General features: G+C 36.0%; 1 protein-coding gene across 3 annotated transcripts in view; it reads left to right on the forward strand.

The window, feature by feature from the left end:
• The window catches only part of LOC130159440 (transcription initiation factor TFIID subunit 4-like), a 146272-nt gene that overhangs the window by 22391 nt on the left and 101588 nt on the right, over positions 1 to 22293 (forward strand). For 2 of the 3 annotated variants that reach the window (XR_008825740.1, XM_056361104.1), the window contains exons 6-9: positions 726 to 815; positions 2696 to 2953; positions 11575 to 11680; positions 15919 to 16033. Coding sequence is in view for 2 of the 3 variants with exons in the window: in XM_056361104.1 (XP_056217079.1) it covers positions 726 to 815; positions 2696 to 2953; positions 11575 to 11680; positions 15919 to 16033 (569 nt within the window). In the remaining variant the exon portion in view is untranslated. The remainder of the gene's footprint in view (positions 1 to 725; positions 816 to 2695; positions 2954 to 11574; positions 11681 to 15918; positions 16034 to 22293) is intronic. The other variant, XM_056361105.1, reaches the window with a different exon arrangement.

Raw genomic sequence — 22293 nt, forward strand, 5'->3', positions numbered from 1 at the left:
CTTTGTTCTTGTTCTCTATCAGTGCAGGAAAGCTAATGAATGTTCTTATTACAACCTGAGATTGTAAGTAATGGTACTGGAGTTTTCTGGTATTAACTACTGAATATGTGAAATATATATATTCATAAGTGTATATTTTGTGAGTATATACACATGTCTACACATACACACATTTGTATAGGTGAAAATTCTGTGTATATAATTACATGTACGCTTTTTATATATGCATATGCTTTACATCTCTTTTATATATAAATACACATACGTATATTCTACTAACTTAAACTGGACCTTCAAAATTGGTTTTGGAATGAAGTAAAGATACTTTCTTATTACAGGGGCTGACATATTTTATAATAGTTTGTAAGGTTAGTTCAACAACCTGTTTTTTTTAATTAATATTTTTAAAAAGAAATCCCTATGTAAAGGTTGGTGGGAGAATGGAGTCCTAAAAAGGACTTAAGTGTTTGTGGGATCTTGTTGCTTCTTAAATTGTGCATCGCAAAGGGAGCTGTCTGAATTCTGAGTGGCATATTACATATATAAATTACCTCTTGACAGAAGGATTTTATAGAGAGGAGTTGAGGGACTTGAGCTTTGAAAGTTATTCTTGGTATGGTAGCCTGTTTAGCTGGAGATATATACATATATATTATCTGGAAAAAAAAACAACCAGACAACTGAACTGAGTTTTTGATGATTTTCTTTTTTTCTTCCCCATGAAGGATGCAAAGATTGATCCAGAAGAATTTACAGGCCGCCTTCAATCGGAACTCAAATCATCTCCTCAGCCATATCTTGTACCTTTCCTTAAGGTAATAAGAATATTGTTTAGATAAATTTATTTCAGTGCAAATGTCGGTACGTGAAATTTTAACATATAGTTTTTAAGCGGAATTAGCTTCACCTGTCTAGAGCAGGACTACTCAATTTTTACTTTGTGCTGGCAATTTCTGCTGGCAAAATCTTCTTGGCTGGAAGTCACGTGCGGGCTCCGTCGCTGCAGGGCCAGCCAGGTGCTGCTTTCTGTTTCCTTCCGCGGCTGGGAGCTGTGGCTGCTGCTGCAGCTGCCTGCGCCCTGACGGGCTGAGGGAATGGTAAGAAAGGGGATCCCTACAGGAGGGAGACCTCATGTGTTTGGGGCCTTGGTTTAGGTTTAAGAAAAAATTTATTTGTCATCCAGAGCTGATCTGGAGTTTACTGCTTGAGTAGCCCTGATCTAGAACATTGTAGTAATTAGATTCATATAAAAAAGCACTTACTCCCTAGCTTGGAATTCATCCATTATCTATTCTGTAGTGATCCTTTACTGTTATAATGTATATACTTTTCTGTGGTAGTAGGTAATGTTTTTTGTGAAGAAGTTCAGCTTTCACTTTGGAAGAGTCAGAAGTTATTTCTGTAGAATGCTTTAAGTAATTTGATAAGCTTTTTCCATATTGTTTTTTTAATCTACATTTGAGTCATTGATAACTTTCAATGTATGTGTTATGGTCATTATGAAAAATGGATAATGCTGTTGAAATAACTGATTAGCTGATCCTGCTTGTAATCTGGAACTAATCTATAACAGAAGATCTAATGCGGTACCAAATGGATTTATTGTTGGGTCCTAAGTTGGTATAGGTGTGGGAAAATTTAACTTCTAATTGGGTCTTGTACCTTAGCTACAATAGTTTCCATATGCAAAATTATATACAGGCATACAAAGCGTGTTTAATTATGCCCCAACAAAACCACAACTATAATTTAAAAAGCATTTTTCTTCTAGTCCTTCTCAGTTTAGGGCAGATTTCCTTTCTTTCTTCTCTCACTTAGCTTTTCTTCAGAACTCTCTCCCTCTGCTTCTGGTTTTTCAAGTTATCATTAACCCTTTTTTCGTGCCTTTTCCTGCTCTTATACCACAGTCACTTTAGCATCATGATAAGTTTTAACTTGCTTCCTTTCTTTGAAGTCTTTTCTTGGCAACTGGTATTAAGTTTTTAAATAAATATTAGAAGCTTAGAAAGAACTGTGGCTTGGGCTAAACACTGTTGCATTCTACAGCTGCCTGGGGGGAGCACTTCAAAGGAACACTACTACCACTTAAAAAGTAAAAAGTTTATGGGTGAAGGTACAATATAGCCTTTTAGAACTGTATTTTTTAGTTGAACTGGTCTGAACATGAAGCATACAATAGTACACTTTCCTAATCCAGTCAGAATACATTACATCAGTAATAATACAGTAAACAGCTATTGCTGTAGGGCATCAGCAGTTAAATCATCTTGTTCTAGGTACTGGAGTCATGTCAGGAGAAGTAAATTGGTGCAGCTTACTACTTCTGGCATGCAGTGGGAATAGGGGGTTGTTCCTATGGTTCTGCCTTTTCTGTTTCCATTTTTTGCCCTTCCAAAGGCCTAAGCTACAAGTTCTAGGTAGTCTTGAGGAGGAGAGTGTGATGTTTTACTGCTGTGCTGGAATTAGGGCGCATCAAAATCAAAAGGGTTGCTAAATCGAAATTGAAAGCTTATTAAAAATGTAAACCGAACTCTCCCTCTTACAAAGTATGTTCAGTCTTACTACTTTTTGACAAATAGGCAGGTAATAAAATTGGAAAGAAAGCTGCATTCTTTTTATTGTGTTTACAGCAAATTTAAAAATATTTTTTTGTCAGCCTAAATTTGATGTTTCATAAACTTTCTTCTCTTTTTAGAAAAGTCTACCTGCATTGAGACAATCTTTACTGAATAGTCAACATTCAGTTTTGCAAGGACAGCCGTCTCAGCAGCCGCTTCAACAAACCAAGCTATCACAAGTTATACCTCAGCCTGCCTCGGGAAGCATTTCCTCTGTTGTCACAACACAGACAATAGGAATAAGGCAACCAAACAACATTTGCACAGTCTCTGTATCAAATACAGTGCAGCCTCCTCAGGTTAAGGTGGTACAGTCAAATCAGAGTTCTCAACTGGTAGGTACTGTAGTATCAAAGAGAATTTCTTGACAAACTGAATAGCAGTTTTCAATGTTATTTTTATTGCAGCTTGTTTGGGAAAATAATTTTTGGTTTGTCTGTATCATATTCTGTGATATGTAGTAGTACCTTATTTTATGGCAGTTAGTTCACAAGTGTGTTCAACCGTTAGTTTAGATAGCATTGTTAACATAGCTTAAATCTACAAAAGTATGCTCTTGGCCTTTGTGTCTGGACTACAGTGATTGTTACATGAGCACAGTGGAATTTGTTAATTACAAATGTAGAACAGAAAGCTTTTCAGGACTTACAGGCAAGAGTATGATTTTTAGTATGTCATTAAGTATGCTGCTTTGCTTAGATTAGTTTGCATTAAAATTAACTCTCATTTTAAACTCTTCTACATATAGTTGTAAAATCATGTAGACTAGCTGTACTGTTTTAGCATGTTTTGTTTAGAAATAGTGCCATACTTTATTTACTGAAATATGTCATTGTTGGGCATATTAGAGTATCACATGCTTAGATTCATGCATTTCAAAGGCACTATCGTTAGGGCAACTATACAGCCACTTCCTCAATGGGTGTGTGGGGAATTTATCCTGCTGTTACATAGGATCTTGCTTGTGTGTTTACAGTTGTAATTAAAATACATTTAGGATTTTTACAAGGCCTTGAATTTATACAGGCATTATCATCGTTCAAGCAAAGATGTAAGTTCCTTTGTCTGTGGTTTCTGTGTATGTATGAGTACAAGTACTTGACTAAAGTTTCAAAATCAAACTGTCAAGTTCCAGAAGGTGTATAAAGTTGGTAGCAATTTATATTACCAAGATTCAGAAAAGCACATACAATAATGTAAAACTTTACAGTTACCTATCCTTCTGTTCATAGGCTCTATAAACGATATAAATAATTTGTAGGGTGTGTGGAGAGAGAGTATTTCTTTTGCTTTAAAAATAGTTGTGCACACTGAAAATGTGTGAGCCATCTGAGCCATGTCTTTTGAACCTTACAAATACTTTCTAGTAGTTAAATTACTTTAAAAGGAAATTATTATAATTTTACCATCCTTTAGTGAGCATAGTTTTAATGTTTAAGAACATCTTAGATGCTAAGACTTCTGACTCAGGCTTTTGCAATACACACAAGATGCTTGGATATTTTGCACCTTAACTCACCTGCTTTCTGTTCAGCCACTTGCATTCTTTTTTTTTCTACGATGGGTTCCCCCCACCTTTTCTGGACTGTTGTATTAATTAGAAATGTGTGCCTCAGACCTTTTGTGACTTCTTTTTGATTCATCCATGTTTCGTAAGACTGAATTGACAATAGTTTTGGTACTTCCAAGGTAGTGGAGTGGGAACTGGTTGCAATTACAGGCAATAAGTGTAGAAATTTCTCCTTGTCCTGGGGAGAGCAGATTTCTGACAGCGGCTGACAGGTTCTTTACTGGCCCTGAATGTTTATACTTATATGTCTAGCCTTATCTCACGCTACAGTCTTAAGGGGAACCTACTGCCAAGTAACACAGCTTTTTCCAATGTTTTGCAATCGACTTTAAACATTCCTGTGCCTACTAGGTATGTTGCACCCCACCTTTTGAGGAACGCTGATGTGTCAGTAAGCCCACAGGAATTTTTACTCTTACGATTATAGCTCTTGTGGAATATTTTCTGAATGGGATAAAGTCAGATTTATGAGAGACACCTTCTGTGTGTCTCTCTCACATGTCAATGCATACTCAAAGCAAGCAATTGTGATGTTAACCTGAGCAGAGATTAACAACGTGAAGAGTTGCTACGTCGTCTTACTTAACATACCTACACAGTATGAGGGAGCTGAAAAGTGCTGAAGTGGTATCTTGTAGAGATTGATCTGATGGGCAAAAGTTGTTTTTCTCTCTGTGTGGAGGTCATAAGCCTAGGTCTGAATTTTCACCTTACTTGAAATGACTGCTACATTTTCAAAAGGTAGCAAACAATGCAGAGCAAAACTAAGCTTAATTACTATGCCTTGTCTAGAAAACATTTAGGGAGAAGTGAATACGTTAAAAATTATGGTTTGTTGGCTTTATTGCAAAACTGCTTTCTGTATTTGTTTTCAATTTATCAGTAATTACTTCGTAGAACCAAACGTCACATTAACCAAGCACTTCTTAATGGCCCTCAAATTAGTTCTATACAGACAAAAGCAGCATCAGACAGTAAGAGTTTACTGCATTAAAAAAATCTCATATACCACAACAGCCATCAGCTCAGGTGCCAAGCAGACAACCCAGCAGCATCTCCATATCCTGCTAGTAATTGTTTGTAAGTATTGACTTTTTTTTTTTGTGGTGACAGTGATCACACTCTTCTCACTTCTTAGTGCTCCCCAAAATCAGAGCACAGCAAAGAGCTGCTGGCCATCTTGCCTGGGTCTTGTCCGGAAGAGGAAGATTACAGCTGGCTTGCCTAGGGGTGGCCAGCAGTGATGGAGAAAACTGGCTGAGCTCCAGATTTTCCAAGCCTGAAGCTCACTGGAGAGAATTCCAGCTGGCTTTGCAAACTGTCCAGCTGCAGAAGGGCAAGCCTGTTTTGGACTATAGACCCTTTCATACCAGCCGGTTTACAGTAGCCTAGTTTCTTTAAAAATGTGGAGAATCCGTTAGCGGTTTTCTTTATTTTGACTTTTCCATTTTACACAAGGGTCAGATGTGGTGATACTTCTTCCAGTTATATTGAGTTATCTTGCAACATGGTAATTCTGTCAATGCTGTTCAGCATGCAATGTAGATTGTGCAAAGGAGACTTCAGCATTACAATATATAGTGTTAGCAGAGATGAAAGAGGGAACTATTTTATTTATCTGTTCTGTAAAACACTGGAGTCGTGTTCCAAAACCATGAAAAAGCTATGCTCTAAAGAGCTAGATAGTGCTGATATAACTACTTCTAGCTAGGGAAAAGGGGAATAATCTTAGGCTAATATTTTATTGATGAGACACTAATGAGATAATCCAGCAATCAATTTTTTTTAATTGTTCCAAGTGCCATGTTCAGAGTTTCTCCAAATTGTCATTCTTAGGGTGCAGGAGCTCTGTATAGCCTTATATATGCAGACTGCCTGTCTTGTTCTGGGTGTTACAGGGGGTAAAATTTCTATGAATAAGAGAGATGTTCTTTATTAAATGTGTTGAAGTTCTAAGGGAGATCAGTTAGCACTTGATATCTTGTGTTGACACTGCATCATAAGGAGAAAGTACTCCTGGAGATTGAAGCCAATTATTAAATTTAAATAATAAGGAAACAGTAAGAAATTCAAAGTGATCCATCTTAATTAAAACAAATTCAATTATATGGAAAGCAACATAAAGATTTGTGCAGGTCTGTCTAGGGTTAGGAAAGATGTATAGAAATACATCTGGACTGTTGTTGCTGCACTAAATTGTGCACAGTGTCCAGAGGGGAGATTCTGCCGTCTTCTAAGTTACGTTAGAATAGTATTTTCTAAAACATTTACTAACACTTTTCCAGAGACTGTCATAGTGGTTGGAGGGTCCCAAAAGGTGAGATGGAGTAATGGAAATTGGATACCAGATGCAACAGCAGAATAAGCGTTAAGCTATATGGGGGTGTTCTGCTTTCCTTTTTAATTTTCTGCTGAAGCTTCTTCTGGCATCATTTTTCTGTTGTTGAATGATTGTCATTTTTACACGTTTTAGTGACTCACAGGAAATAATTTTCTTTTTGTCCTGTGTGCAGAGCAGCTTAGAAATGAAAAAGATGGCTGTTTGGATAAAAGGAGTAGTTTCTATTAATGAACAAATAAAGATCTAGTCACTGACTTGGAATTCGGTGTACAATAAAATTTAAATAAAAATGGCTGTTGAGCAGTAGACATCTGGGATCCATTAACAGGAACAAAGCCTGTACTTGACAAATTGTATGCCTATTTGAAGTACAGCCTGGTAGTTTTCCAGGTTGTTATCATGGAGTTTACTTGCAGAATTTTGTGCACTGTACCTTAATATAAGAAGGGTATTGGCAAGGAATGCGGTTTGGAAACCAGTAATAAAAGACGGCAATTAAAGGACAGGCTTGAAAGCAAAGACTAAAAGAAAAACTTAAAAGAATTAAATGCATGCAACTTGGTCAAACAGTGGCTAAAGGGGAGGATAAAAAATATTTACAAATATTTTAAGGGTTTGATCATCAAAGTATATTGATGAATGAATCAGAGCTGTCTAAGAGACTACAAATACGAATAATAGGATATAATTAAGCAAAGCTGGATTTAGGCAGGATATAAGGCAAAATATCCTTACAATAAGACAGATGATTAGATGGCAGATCAGGCTCCCAAAGGCAGCGATGAAAAAGCCATCACTGAAAACATTCAGAATTAGACCAGGTGAAATACTGTAGGAAGAACTGTGTAATGAATTGGGGAGCGGGTAGGTCAAGTCATCCTGTGGCTTTTGACTTTATTTTTCTTCATTGCTTCTTTAAAAATATATACTCTGGAACAATGTAGTAACATTAAAAATGATGTGCCAAGTTTTAAAAAAGTCCTTTTTTATTATTATTTGGGAGGAAAAATAATTGTTTATGCAAATTTTGAGGCACTGTTGAAAAGTTGTAACTGCTACTGTTTCAGCATGGTAAACAATGGTAAATATGAATTCTAGGCCCATAAAAGCATGAACATTGTAAGTTAATGCTGCCAGATTACATGATAGCTGAGGTTTGATATGACATTTATCTTCAGGAGTGAGTAGACTGATAAATCACAAGTGGCATAGCCACAAGTGAGTTAGCAAGTGTTTACTCATGAGTGAAGATAAATGTCATATCAGACCATAGCCATTCTGAATTTTGTACATTTTACAAGTGGCTTGTTTCTTCCTTCCACGATACTACTTTTAACTTAATTGAGAGAAAAAATGCTTGGTAAAGGATATATTTTCCAAATTTATTTTGATTTTCCATTCTTTGCAGAAGCTTCTATTTCATATGCTTTTATTTTTATTGCTGTATTTATTTATGCTTAAGCTTTTGGATCAGATGCTTTTGTTGCAAAGTGTGATTTATGTAAATTGAGTCAAGCTGATTTTGCAGCCCTTACTAAGTAAGGGGAAGCGTATCATTGGGACCTCATGTATCTGCATTGGTAAAGGAGTATCTGAATTGTTGAGACTTGCAAAATCCTTGTCCTCCAAAACCTCAGCAGTGAGTTTTAATCTAATTGTCTTAAAGGACTTTTCTTTTTAATGGCTTGTAAATAGTCGATTTCATTTTTATTTCTTATCTTCTGTTTAGGTAAGAGAAAGAGAGCAGAAGTTACCAGTCTTTCTGCTTTTATACATTATATGTGCTTTGCCTGAATTCTTTCTCAGTCTGTATTTGTTGGTCATTTGTGGTGTTAATTATTGAAACATAGAATCATTTAGGTTGGAAAAGACCTTTGAGACCAAGTCCAGCTGTTAACCCAGGACTGCCAAGTCCATCACTAACCACGTCCCTAAGCACCACATTGACACATTTTTTAAACACTCCCAGGGATGGTGATTCCACCATTTCCCTGGGCAGCCTGTTCCAGTGCTTGCCCACCCTCGTGGTAAATTTTTGTTTTTCTTTATATTAAATTGAAATTTCCCATATTCTGACTTGTGCTTATTGTGTCACATCCTTCTGCTCTGCAGCCCTGAGAGAGTCTGGCTCTACCTTCGCTAGATCTTCTCATTAGGTGGTTGCAGACAGCAATAAGATCTCCCCTTTTCTGAAGGCTGAAGTCATGTCTCCGGTAACCTCAGTGCACTAAAACATCCAATTCTGTGTCTTCTGTATCAATCTGGGCTAGTAAATCAGTGCTTACGAACTGATAATTTCAGATTCAGCATCGGTTCAGCATATGAATAGATAAAATTAGAAGGGGTACACTCATTGTGTGTATTTTCAGGTTGTGAGAAATATGAAATAATTTGGTTGTCAAATCATCTCACAGACTAGCTTGCTAGTACCTTGTTCATTGTCTGCACTTTTAAGGCCAAGTTAATGACATAATGATAATGTTAATTGTGTTGGAAAAATAGGCAACAGGATTATAGAAGAGTTCTAGTTATTTTAGTTGATGAGGGATGGTTTAGATAGTTTATAAATTTTAATGCAGGGTCCGTTACCTCTGATTCATCAGTTTTTACTACAAGGTTATACATGCTCTTTCAGAAACGAAGTGCTAATGTTCATCCTTAATCACTTCCAGATCTGAAGATTACACCTGTGTTGAAATGTGTCTTAAAACTATAGAAACTGGAATTTAAGTTAGTGTAAAATGTTGCTCCAAGTTAAGTGCTGTTGTTCCTTTTAGAGAGTACGTGCTTGTCAGTTTCTGCATAGGATTTAAAATGATGATTTTGATCTGTGCCCCTTGGAAAAGTTTATTTCTCAATCATTTTCTACACTTTCAGCACTTTTGCATATGTTGAAGTCCTAGTATAGTACTTGTTAAATTACATTTTTTGAATGTATTTGGTAGTAAAGAAAACATTGCCGTTTTTTATGTCATCTAAAATGGTTAAACACTGTCCTGTCTTTAATGGCGTTAGTGGCTCATTTTTTAGAGCATTCACATGAAAATAATCAGGTGAAACAGAACTTGATTCTGAATTGTAGATCTTGCTTGCTTCAGAGAGAAAAAAATCTAATCGCAGGTGATTACTGTAATAGCAGATAGTAGTTCTATCCACAGGTCACGCACATCTTTTTTTTTTTTTGGCCTGGCTTCTGGCCAGTTAAGCTGTAGCTGATTTTCTTCACTACTCTCTGAAAAGTCATCCAATAAATTACTGTACAAGTGGCAACATTCTCCTTTTTCATACCAATGTAGTCTTCTTTTTCTGTGGGCTGTTTTGTCTCCTTACTTATTAAAATACACGTGTACATGTTTCCTGTGCATCAAAATGCAGTGAACTACAACTTTTGCCCTGATTTTCACCTATCACCTCTATTTCTTTCCTGATTTTAAGCATGGTAGCTACTTTGTTCTTTCCCCTCTGAGTGTCACTATTTATTCACTGCCTGTGTTGACCAAGTAAATTGACATCCATGTGCTCCATTCCTGTGCTTGGTAAATGCTCCATTTTCCTTCAGTGTCCATAGTTGAAGCTGAATCCTTAATCTCTTTTTTTTCCCTCTTTTCTATTTCTGCAAGGTAGCTATTGCTAATGTGTCTACATCCACAGGTTTATTAGGAATTTTCAGCTTTTAATATTTTAGGATGTACAGCATGCGATACCATAACTTCAGAATGGCCCTGTTTTGTTTTTTTTTCTCCAGAATACATTACAGGTCTTGTTCCCTCATTACTCTCTCTTGTAGTTTTCACCTCTCTTCCTTCTGATTTGGGAGCCCTGGTTCCTGATGATGGAACAATTTCCTATTTGTTCCATAGCCTGTTCATTCTGTACTTTTACATCTCATTTGAAAATACTGTTTCTCCTTCCCTTTTTTCCATAGCATACTTCGAAGTCAGAGATTTGGCCATTCATTACTCAGCTAAATAATATTGTTTTAGATACACCTTTTGTAAGAGTAATGCTGAGTGGTGCTGAATAAAGGTGCACTGGTTCCTGTTTGCTTCGTGTAGCCGTGTGTAGTGTGGTGTGTTGTCTTCTGGGAGGGAATACTGCATCCTGGGGGTGTGAGACCGAGATGTCTGACTTGGAAGCAGCAGGCATGTTACGCAATGGGAGTAACATAGTTGTGACTGTGAAGAGCAAGCACATGACTTCTGAAGTTGTCATGCCTGAGTTGTGGTTGTAATCTTACTCGCAGTTATTTGTCTGTGTTTTGTTTTCAGAGTTTATTTATGGATTATTTTTTTTCCAGCTCCGCAGTATCCACACGTCTTTTTGAACCTTCTGTTCATCTGTGCCTACCTTGTATGTTCATGGAATCAGGGACATTTCACTGTTGCCTAGATATGACCCTTGCAGGTTTATTCTTTTTGAGTTGTATATGATTGAAATTCTAAATTTCTAACCCAGTTTCAGTATTGGGTAAAGACTTCAGAACTTGTCTTAGTACTAAGTGAAACCTTGAGGATGTCCAGTTAACATTTAAAAGATGAATAGTATATGCTCACCACAAAACACTGTTTTCTTTCTTGTGTATATCTGACTTTGGAATCCATGTATTTTAGAATTTACTTTTAGTGTATCTTTTCTTTAAAAAGCATAGATACATAGTGAAAAACCTAATGGTTGTAGGTGGACACCACTAAAATTATAGCAGCATTTTTTTCTACAGAAGTGCTTTTCTTCCTAGTAAAGTTTCTGAAAACAGAAGTCTAAACTTGAATATTTACCTTACTACTTTGAAACACATTTTTGATGAAGGTTGTGCCATATGACATTTGTGTCGAATATTATTTGACTTTTTAAAAGCATAACAGCAAAATAGGTATATACACACACACACAACCACATGCATTACATGAATATGACTTTTGTCACTAGCTGGTTGTGCTTTTAGAGATCCACGTGCTTATATTAGTAATTACAGGTATTAGTGTATTTACGTTGTGTGTGTTTGTGTATAAAGAGTATAATATAAGTATACTTTTTTTTAATAATAGCAGATTATCCAGTCAACATCTGCTCAAACTGTGAAACGAAACCCTGCTTGCCAGACTACCCAGATTAGGATGCCAGTGGTAATAACTCAGACCATTAGACCACAAGGTATGGGTTTAAATGTTTTAGTGAGATTGTTACCTTTGTATGAATTTCATTGTAATTACAAACTCGTAGTATGGGAAAAGCTTACAGTGTTGACATTGGCAGGCTTGACATTTATTTTTTACTTCGTACTGGCTGAGGAATGCATGTTTTCACTATGCAGTTTCAAGGTACTTCAGACCAACACAATGAAATGTTTTGAAACAAGTTTAGAACTAAACTCTCACATGCTTAGCTCCTTACTCAGCAGCTTTTCATGGGAAGTTCTGAAAGAAGTCAGGAACTTGACTTGTACTGTCCTAAGCTCTAGCTCTGAGCCAAGAAAGAATTTTTTCATTTTTGTCCTGAAGCCTAGAGGATGCCTCAGTTTAATCGTCCTACTTTTAACTCTTACTCCTGAGGTGGAACTTGATAGCCACTGACTGCAGCTACAGAGGTCAAGGTAGGAGTTCTAGAGAAATTTCTCAACACACATGCTCTTTTTTTTTTTCTTTTTTTTTTTCTTTCTTTTCTTCTTTTTCCTGCCAGTATGTTTACTCTTTGGTGAGGTCAGAGACTAACTGCAGCAACCTGACTTGCTGTGTGTAGCCATGGGAGCAAGAGGTGTCATTTGTACACAGCTTTCTCATCTGTCTGTGCACAGGTGGATTAATGTCTGACTGATACATCACAGTTTTTAAGAGGGTTCTTGAAGCTGCCTTACTTTCTAATAAATATCCATTTGTTTCCTTCCACCACTAGCCCTGTTAGGCTCAGCTTTTGTTTTTTAATGTGTGTCTTTTTTGATGTGGGCATTTAGATGATCGAGGGTTTGTAATGGAATACAGAGCTTGTCATCTTTAGGTATTGAATCAGAAATCAAACTAGTTTAAATGCACATAAAAGCTGTTGCTGGCTGTTTGACTTTATTGCTTGATCTTTTCTGTTCTCCTTGGGAAAAGAGCATCAAAGCCCCCAGTGATCACAGTTAATAGCAGCAGATATTCTGCTTGCCCTGTTGTCTTCAGAGAATCCAAAGGTTGAATGGACATGGAGACCAAGCTGTCACTGTAATCCTGTAGGCTGATCTTCCAAGTTAGGAAGAAATGCATTTACTTGTCATAAAAGGTATATGTTTGATAGCACTGATACTCATGTCCTGAGTTTATGAACAGGAAAGGTAATCAGCATCTTGTAGCATGAACTTTAAGTTCTGACTAATGTGTCTGAGACTGAAGGCTGATTTCATTTCTTTGCTTGTCCAGTATCTTAAGTTGTGAATGTCAACAGTGTGCTAAGAATTTGCATGATACTGGCATCTGTCTTCTACATAATGGATTCAGAATATGAATTTGTTCATGGTAGCCATGGATCAGCCAATGAAATACAATTTAACTCACAATTCAGCTTAAGACAGACAATGGTTCATAAAGGCCAATTCATGCAAAGCCCTGCTTTCAAGTGGGCTTATTCTTATTTACAGGCTTGTTTAAGCCCACCACTATATTGTTTTAATTACGCAGACAAAGCAAACGCCTGTGTGCTTGCAGCTGGAAGAAATGCCGCTATGGCATTCTGTCAGATACCAGTTTGTTTTGATCTTGATATATTGTTAAAACCTTCTGCTGTAAACCAGTGTAATGATATTTTTTACTGGCCTAGGTATTCCTGTAGAAGGTGGTAAGATACTGGCATAGGACATGGTCTATATAGAAAACTGCAGTAGTATACTTTTGAGGAGACTGACTTTTTGAGGATAGTTGCTCCAGAACTGAACTAATTTCCACAAATGGTCCATTTTCCTTCTTAGATAAGAGTGAATCTCCTACCGTAATGTGTCTTTACATTAATATTAATGCATCTGTGTGAACAGACTATAATACTTTTAAAAAACAGAAGTACAGATAAGTTGGCAGGCTTTAAGGACTTTTATATTAATAAAATTATTTCCATACCAGGGAAAGTAACAGTATAGTTATTGCACAAAAAATTCATACTTCTTTATCAAAGCACTTATCAGTATAATGATTAAGTGAATTGCATCTTATGGATGGGGGAATTGAGCCAAAGAATAAAATAATTAGGCAGAGTATTCATTGCAACTATTTAACCTGTGCAGAAACACAGCTAGGAAACTATAAGCTCCTAAATCTGGGCTTCTCTAGATGATGCTACTTAAAATTTGAAACAAGGACCCAGTGGTGAAAGACTCTGTATGTCATTACCAATCCCATGAAATATCTAGGCCCACAGGTGATTTTAATTTTTAAAATATGCCCTACCTCATAATAGAAATTGATGTTTTAGCCTTATTTTGTGTCTTAACTGCTTAACCATGCATAATTGTGTTTTAAACCAGAAAACTTGTATGTCACCCCAAAACTTCTATTTACTTTGCCAGATCCATTTGAGTAGAATTACATATATATGGGGTGAAAGAAAGTGAGACTTAATTTTTCTATATCCAGTGTAGACATACTGTTTTCCTTAGACCAAGAAGTTAACTTTTCTGTTGCTGTACCTTTTCGGTTTATTTTTGGGTTTTTTTTGTGTTCTGGGTTTTTTTGTTTATGGGGTTTGGGGTTTTTTTTTGGTCCAAAGTTAACATCTGTAGGAAAAAAACCCCAATGATACTAGTTCTAAAGGAATATAATGTTAATTCTGAAAGAGTGCCACTGCTACCTTAATTTTGCCATTGTAGTGATTTTCAGGGTTAACAGATTTTTAGTCTCCCAGATGTTAATTGTAGAAAACAGAGATCTGCTAATTTTTATTGTATTATTTCTTTCCTTTCAGTTCACTTAGTAGAAAACCTTTCAATTAGTTCATCTGAAATACATAAATTGTCTGGTCCATGAACTAATGCTATCTGTGAGACCTCATGGACCTTGAATATTCTGATGACAAAAGTATTTTTGTTCCCCAGGCTTGGAGGCTGAAGTCCTAAATCTTGTTTTGTATTTGCTAATGTTGAGAGTCCACACAACAGTTTATTCATACAGATTAAAGAACTGAATGAACACTGTCAAATTAATTTAGCTTTAACTCATTCAAAGCTAAAGCTTTGTTTCATCCAAAAAGTGTTCTTAAAAGGATTTGTTGGGATAGTTGTGTTTCAGGTTTTTATAATTCATGAAAGAAAAATAATGTAACTCTGCTAAGGTTCATACCATGCCATTTATATGCAGTTGAGTCATAGATGTGCAGAAATAACTTTAATGTGCTTCTCAGTCTCAAACACTATATGTGTGTAATGGTCAATAAAATCGAGTGATGTGTAAGAAAAAGGTGAGATCTTTGAAGTCAAGTAGACCTACAAATTAATTATTTTCACATGCCAAAACACAGGTGGGATTTAAGGAAACACAAAATATAACCCAAGTAAATGTGTTTAAGCAGTAAAGGAGGTTTTACTCCAAAATTTTCATTTGTCAATGCTTTTTCAGTTGCATACTGATATGTTTATAATAATAGTAATAATAATGATAATACAAGTCTGGTGATTTACTAATTCGTAACATAAATTTGTAATTATTTTTGGTAAGATTTTTCCCAATGTCAGAGACTAATTAATAGCCATTTTTCAATTTACTGTCAGAAGAAGGTGGATGTCCACCACACTTAAGCTCATTTAGAAAGCCCTGTTTTACTTCCTCCTATAAACCTGTGAAGTCTAGATACAGGTACGAATTAAATCATCAATTTCAAAATAAGAAAATAGAAGACAGTCTTTATGAGGGGAGTTTTGTCAAATTTTACAATAGTGATTTTTCTTTTACGTAAAATATAAAACATTTAGAAATATTCAGAATAATGTTTTAAACTCTAAAAATACACGTTTTTCACTGCAGCAAAGAACAACTATATAATGTGAAATGCATAGTTAATACCCTGAGTGACTGTGACTTAAAGCATCTGTATTAAGAACATTTCAAATTATTATTCTTTATTCTCTGCAGATTATCTAGAAGAGTGGTTTACTGGCAATTGCAAACACACTAATAGCCATTTGGTGTATTATAACCAGCTATGGCCAGTGTTTTTCAGTTTTGGAATCTTCAGTATTCTGTAAATATTGAACAAAATGTAATGTTAAAATAAATTTTGTATTTAAATTGCTCTTCTTCAGCAGTGTAATCTTTAAAAATAATAACTTCCTTTGTTTGCAATTTACAGACAGTTAAATTTAGTTCCTGGACAGAAGGTTCTTTGATGTAAATTGTCTAAGACAGCTCATAATAACATTGCTTGGTGTTTTTCAGGCACAGTAGGGAAGGCACCAACAATACAAGCCAGCAAAAGTCCTGGGGGCTTTGGTGTTCAGGTCTCTGCAAATCAGAAAAACAAGCTGAATGACCCTGGAGGTGGTTCTTTCAGGTAAAAAAATAAAAAATAATAAAAAAAAAAATGCAGGGGGGTGGTTGGGAGGGATCTTAAATATAAAATAGAATTTAGAATTGGCTTAACACCAGAGGGCACTGTTTTACAATAATTCCTGCCTTTTCTTACTGTGATTGGGTGACAATTTTCTTACTTCGTCCTATTTTAAAAAAAAGGGAGGGGGTCATCACATGTCTTGAGGATTTTTCTCTAAATGCTCTTTTTAATGTTTAGTAAAGCCTTCAATTCTGTGGATTACAATAAAACTTACAGTAAATGGAATTATGTGTATGAGGTTTAAAAAAACCGCATAGTTGGTTTTATGTATTGGATTCTAATATTCATATGGAATGTGTCTTGCTGAGAGGATACTAATTATGACAACAAGGCATCCTGTTGATAGGCTGCTGCAGCTGTCCCCTTATCAGCACAGAGAAAACACTGTATGGTTTTGGTAGTGGGTTTTGGGGTTTTCCTCTCTGTGTGTGTGTATGATTATTGTTCTTGGTTTTAAAGAGAAGACATTGCTGTATTTATTCTTCATGTGCTTACTTAGGTAGCAGAGGTTGAGGCATTCTGTGGGTCCCTGTAGTAATCAGGTGCTGCAAAGGTTCAACACAATAGCATTGATGCATTGAGCTGCTATACCAGTTCTTTTGTGCTACAAACTTTTATTCTTTATGTATTTTAGATATTTTTACTGTTTGTAGTAACAAACTAATCCTATGGTTTTTGCTTTCGTTACCATTGTTTTTATTTTTTTTCCACTGGTGAAAGCACATTTGTGTTTAAAGATTTTCTTTCTTTGTTAAATGACAAAATATTCATAGATTTTCATTTTCGTCTTCTGGAATTCTTATGTTGCTCTGACGTCATCAAACCAATAATTAATTTTCAAGCTTATGCTTTTGCAGGTGAGGTAAAAAAGAATTTGCAGCTCTTAGAAATATCTCTGCTTTGAGGCATGTCAGTATTGCAACTAATAGTGGTAGTACTTAGTATTAATCTAAAAGCAAAATCATTCAATTTTTTATTTTCCAATGCTTTTGCCTCCTACTGAGTATTTAAATGATTTAAAACGTCTGTTGGGTTCAATTGTGCTGTCTTAATAAGTATTTTTTATGTTTGTAAGCAACATGAGCATTTATTCTTCGTTAGTATAGCTTTCAATTTTACATACACCAAAAGGGACAGCATTTTTTTAACTGGATGTTGTAAACTGTGCCAGGATTGATTCTTGCATTCACTTAGTTTATACATAGAATATATTAGGTTAGCTGGAATTGTTAATTTTCCCTTGGGGAGAAGCAAATGCTCAAGGCACTGATTGATAAATCAATAAATCTTTAGTGAGTTTGGTAAATAAGCTGTCAAGGGTGTATGTCATTTTTCCTCTAGAGAACAAATTTTAGTCAGAATGAATGTGTTTGTTTCCTTGCATTGTTTTCTTCTTCAAAATAGTAAGACACAAAGCTGCATTTAAATAAGTCCATAAAATTGCAAGGATTTATTAAACAGCAGCAAAGATCAAGCTTTTTCTTGATATCTTAACAAAGAATTCAGTTGTTTGCATATTTACATTTCAACCCCTAACCTCTCCTGAGGACAAATAGATGTCTGACTATTAAGCCTGAAGGCACAGCACTGGAAATCTGTATTAATCCTCTGAATGCTGACTAGTTTTCCTCAACATTCCCAGCGTGTGTGAAGAATGTGTTTATAGCCAGAAGGCAAACTGGCATCTAAAGCAAAGCAAGAATTTTGAAAAATAGTTGTGTTATGTATAAATTTATTTTGCCCTTAGTGTTTTATTATTGTATATTTGTTTCATTATTTTATATTCTGCTTTCTTTAAAATAACTTACTTGAGCTTTTCACTCTTGTGAGCAAAGTGTCGGTCACTAGAAATGGAAATGTGAACTTCGTTGTTTTCAGTTTCTTCTGTTCTGGACTGTGGGAGATACAGGAAGGAATTAACATAAAAGACATAGCAATTAGGAATTTTGCAAATTACAGCTTAGCCTTTAATGTCAGCATTTATTAATGAACTGTAAGAGTGCTTACATGAGTTCACTGGATGTTATAGCAGCTCTTCTATGATGCAGAGTTTTCGACCCAAGACTTCTGCAATGTGAAGTTGTTGTATTCATGAAATTTTATGCCACCTTTTTTGGTATTAAAATATATTGTTGCTAAATTTTTCAGAGGCAACTATAGACGACTCCATTTAGTTGACTTTCCAACTGTGTTAATACCTCAGAATGGAAATTTTAATTCCATTTTTTCTAATTTGTTTGTTTGTTTTACAGTAGAGATCCAGACTTAGATTTGTACCATAATAGTCAGGCTAGAGGTTTCTGTAGTTGGGAGAGATGGAGCAGAAGGCCCACTGAAGTGTGCTAGGGGTGTGTGTATTTGGCTACAGCTGCTGTGTACATCATCATCTAGTTTGGCAGTCTCAGAGCTCCCACTAACATAATCCACCATTGATGACGCTCAAAGTAGCAGACTCAAAGTGATGCCCATAGTTCAGATTGCGGCCAATATAAAGAACTAGTGGAAACATTTGTTCCCCCCCCGATACTGAGTCAGAATAATTGCAGTTGGAAGGGACCTTGGGAGCTTGATTAGTCCAACTTCTGACTCAGCGCTGATTTGGTTAGGTCAGGGTCTTGTCCAGTTCTACATATGTAAAGGATAGAAGATACATGTTTTTACTCCTGTATTATCCTACCACTTCCTAACTGTATTGAGTAAGGTTCAGTGGCATTGCACGTAAAATGAAGCAAGAAGTACATGGAACCATTCCCATAGTGTGTGTGTGATGATGATATGTTTGTGTACCAGTGTGACAGCTAGCCAGATGCTCCTTTCTTTTCACGGCAACCTTTCTTTTTCTGTAACAGTATTTCAAAGTTACATGTAACCTCTTGGAACCTGCAGTATCAGGTTTTATGCAGCCAATGTGATGGGGTTTTTTTTTCAGAATCAGTTCGATGAAGTGACTGGAATCATTAGAAGCTTATCTTGGTATTCGTATTCTATGCTGCTGACTGGCAAAATGCTGAAGTAGAGTTTACGTGGAAATAAAATTTGTTTTCAGACCTCTTTTGCCTTGCCAAAAGAATCTCTTGCCTATTATTTTTATTGTTTAAAATAAAAGTTTAATAACATAGAGCAATATGCCTCAAAATGAATGATGTTGTATCTAATTATGTGCAAAGTAGCCTGTCTTTAAGGAGAGAGAGAAGGTTAATGTAGGTGTTAAATGGATAGCTTCAAAGTTTTAATCTCAAAAGGATATGACATAAAACCTTAAGCTTTAAGGTTTTTTGTGTTCTTCCAAATAAATACTTAAAGCTATAAGATGACCATGTATTTTTTTCCATATTTTTCAAAATAAAGTGCTGACCACAAATGTGATATGCTCTGTCATCTCTTTTGCTCATCAGTGGGAAGATCCAACGTAGACAGTGAAGGAATTGTATGACAAAGCAGTATAGGGAAAAATTTCAAATTAAAGCTTGAAGGTCAGAATAAGCATTATAATAAATCTGTGTGAATACAATTTCTGCTATTACAAAATGTAATATAATAGTGGCTGTTACTGTAATTTCAAGCCACCGTTTATATCCGGTGTGTTATTGTTGATCTCAGATCTTGTGGTCCATGGAATTTGTAGACTTGCTCAGTCTTGCATACGTGTAGGGACTTTGCCCTTATGTTTTAACTTTTGAGAGAGAGAATGGAATCAATAGTATAGTGTTGTCTCAGTTGCATTGTATATTCTTATAGCTTATTTGGAATAAGTTCAGTATTGCAGATTTGGACAACATTGGCTCAAATCTTACAAAGTGCGTGAGGAAAAAGCAATATGCAATTGTGCAGTTAAGATTTATAACTATAGTTTTATAATGGCTTGTCTTAGTTTAAACAAAATCTCTGAAGCATGTTACAGGCAACTGTGCAAATAGTTTGGGTTTTCTTTCTTATTTTCAAGTAAGTTGGTTTGAGGTTTTATTTTTGTTTGTTTTCTGTAGTTGCACAAGTGTTTTTAATGAAGAGGAGAGAGAGAGAGGTGTTACAAAAGGTTGAGTATAGGAGGAAGAATTGAACTTTTAGACTGCTTTAAGATGCAGATTGCATTTGGAAAGAGTTTGAGAACCCATGCTGTCATCTTAAAAACAGCATGCATGTTGGAATGTTGGATTTATCCCATAAAACTCAACTCATTTCAGTAAAAAACTGAAATAATTACTGAAACAGTATAATTAGTATGAGCACAATAATATAGGCCAAGAAACATGAAATTGTTAAATACTCTGCTGGGATGAAAAGGGAAAGATAGACAGTAATCATCAATCTAGATGACCACTGGATGGCATCTTTGTTCCACAGAATGACTTCTGAAAATTCAATCATCTGGAATTAAAAGTTGACTTTTATAGGAAATTGTTTGGCAAGAATGCCAGCCCTCTTTATGTATAAAGGTTTGTGTGTGTGTTTCAGTATCCAAACCCAAGCTCTTTTTTGTGATTAAGTTCCTCAAAGTCAAAAACAATATATTGATAGAGTTTTTCCCATTGGACTGGAAAAATTGTAGTCCCAACTATGGTTAAACATTTCCTACCAGTCTTCCATGTAACATTAAAAAAAAAAAAGATGTACTCACAGGTAGTGGATTGCCAGTGTAAGACAGAAGGAAATGATTCTGTCCTGGAGTTACAGTGTTCGTCTTTGTAAATGCTGTTGTATTGATGTTGATAATTTCATTAGAATCCTGGTTTGTGCCCAGATTAATTGTCTGTGTTCATTTAAAACTATTTTTTTAATTATAATGTGGTCACAGATCTTTACTCCAAATAAAAGTTGGAATAACTTAAGATGCTAAGCAGAAGGAAGGTAAAATATTGATTCTACTTTCTATTAAGCTATTAGCTATTAAGTAGAAGTGGAGGTTAGTATAAACTCTTAAAAAACATGTTTGTGAAGTCAAGAGTGCTCTCTCGATTTCTGTATGGATGATTGTTTGAGGGAGATGAAAGTACCTCAGTCCTGGCAACCTGATCTGGGAATACTGGGATTGAGACTGTATTACTGCTAGCCAGATTGTGTGTTACTGTGTGAGAAGTGCTTGCTAAAGCAGGCGAGATCATGGGGGCTGCATATAGAGAAAGCATTCGAGTATCTTGCTCAGTTAATATTTTAGCAAGACCCTTTAAGCCTGTGTGCTGGGCCCCTCAGGAGGCAGCGGCAGCCAGGCACTGCCCGACCTTGCAGGGCCTTCACACCCACAGTGGTGAAGTCTTTTTTTCCAGTACCTTCCGCCATCTTACATAGTTTTGAGTTTGTGTTAACGGTAACTACCTTTATATGAATTTGGTTTTGCTGTGGTTTAAAAGGCCTGCTGGATTTGGGCCTGGTGAGCCCTGGGTAGATTACGTTGGGTGGCGCTCATTCCATTTCAGGCGTTAAGGTTTTTAACTCCCTAAAATCTTAGGTTTTTCTCTTCTTGCTGCTTTCCTTTTGTAGTTAGAATCTTTGGAACTCATCACTAAATATTGTAAGTCACTGTTAGTTGCTACGTGGCCGAGTATGTTTCCCAGTTGCGGTACCGGGGGCCAGTTTCATGCTGGTTGGACAAGGCCAAGGACTAGTCGCTCAGCTGTGCGGTGAACGTGTGGGAGCCCAGCTTCTTCATGGCAGCTCCTGTCACCCTCCTGCCAGTATCACATATGTAATGTGAAATGTAAAAACGAAAGTCCTCTAGGCCCACTATGAAAACCATCAAGGCAGGAGATCACTTTTGTGACACTATCCTCTGGAACTTAATTCTAAGTGAAGAAATCAAGTGCTTAGCACTTGTGGAAAATAATAAAAGCTCATTTGTGTAGCATTTTTCTGACAATCAGTAAAATTTTCCGTTTTCTTAAGTGTTGAGCACGTTTCTCCAGTTTTATACAAACAAAAATCCCTTCTTATATTTCTTCCTGCAAAGAAAACAAAATCAATATCTAACAAACCATAGAAGTTGTCCACCAAAATTGGCTGCTGTAGTGCAGATATCAAGGAGAGTATAGGAGGACAGGGAAAACCTAGATTATGGATTTCTAGATTTCTCTCCTTTTCTTCTCAGACCTTACTTGTAGCTTTTGGTGTTTACTGTAGGCCTTAAACTTCTTAAAAGTGACAAAGTTTTCTAGGGGGCCTAGGATGACATCTATGTAATAATTAAATTTAAAAAAAAATCTTCTACA

Source organism: Falco biarmicus, chromosome 15 (assembly GCF_023638135.1).
Source record: "Falco biarmicus isolate bFalBia1 chromosome 15, bFalBia1.pri, whole genome shotgun sequence".
NCBI lineage: Eukaryota > Metazoa > Chordata > Aves > Falconiformes > Falconidae > Falco > Falco biarmicus.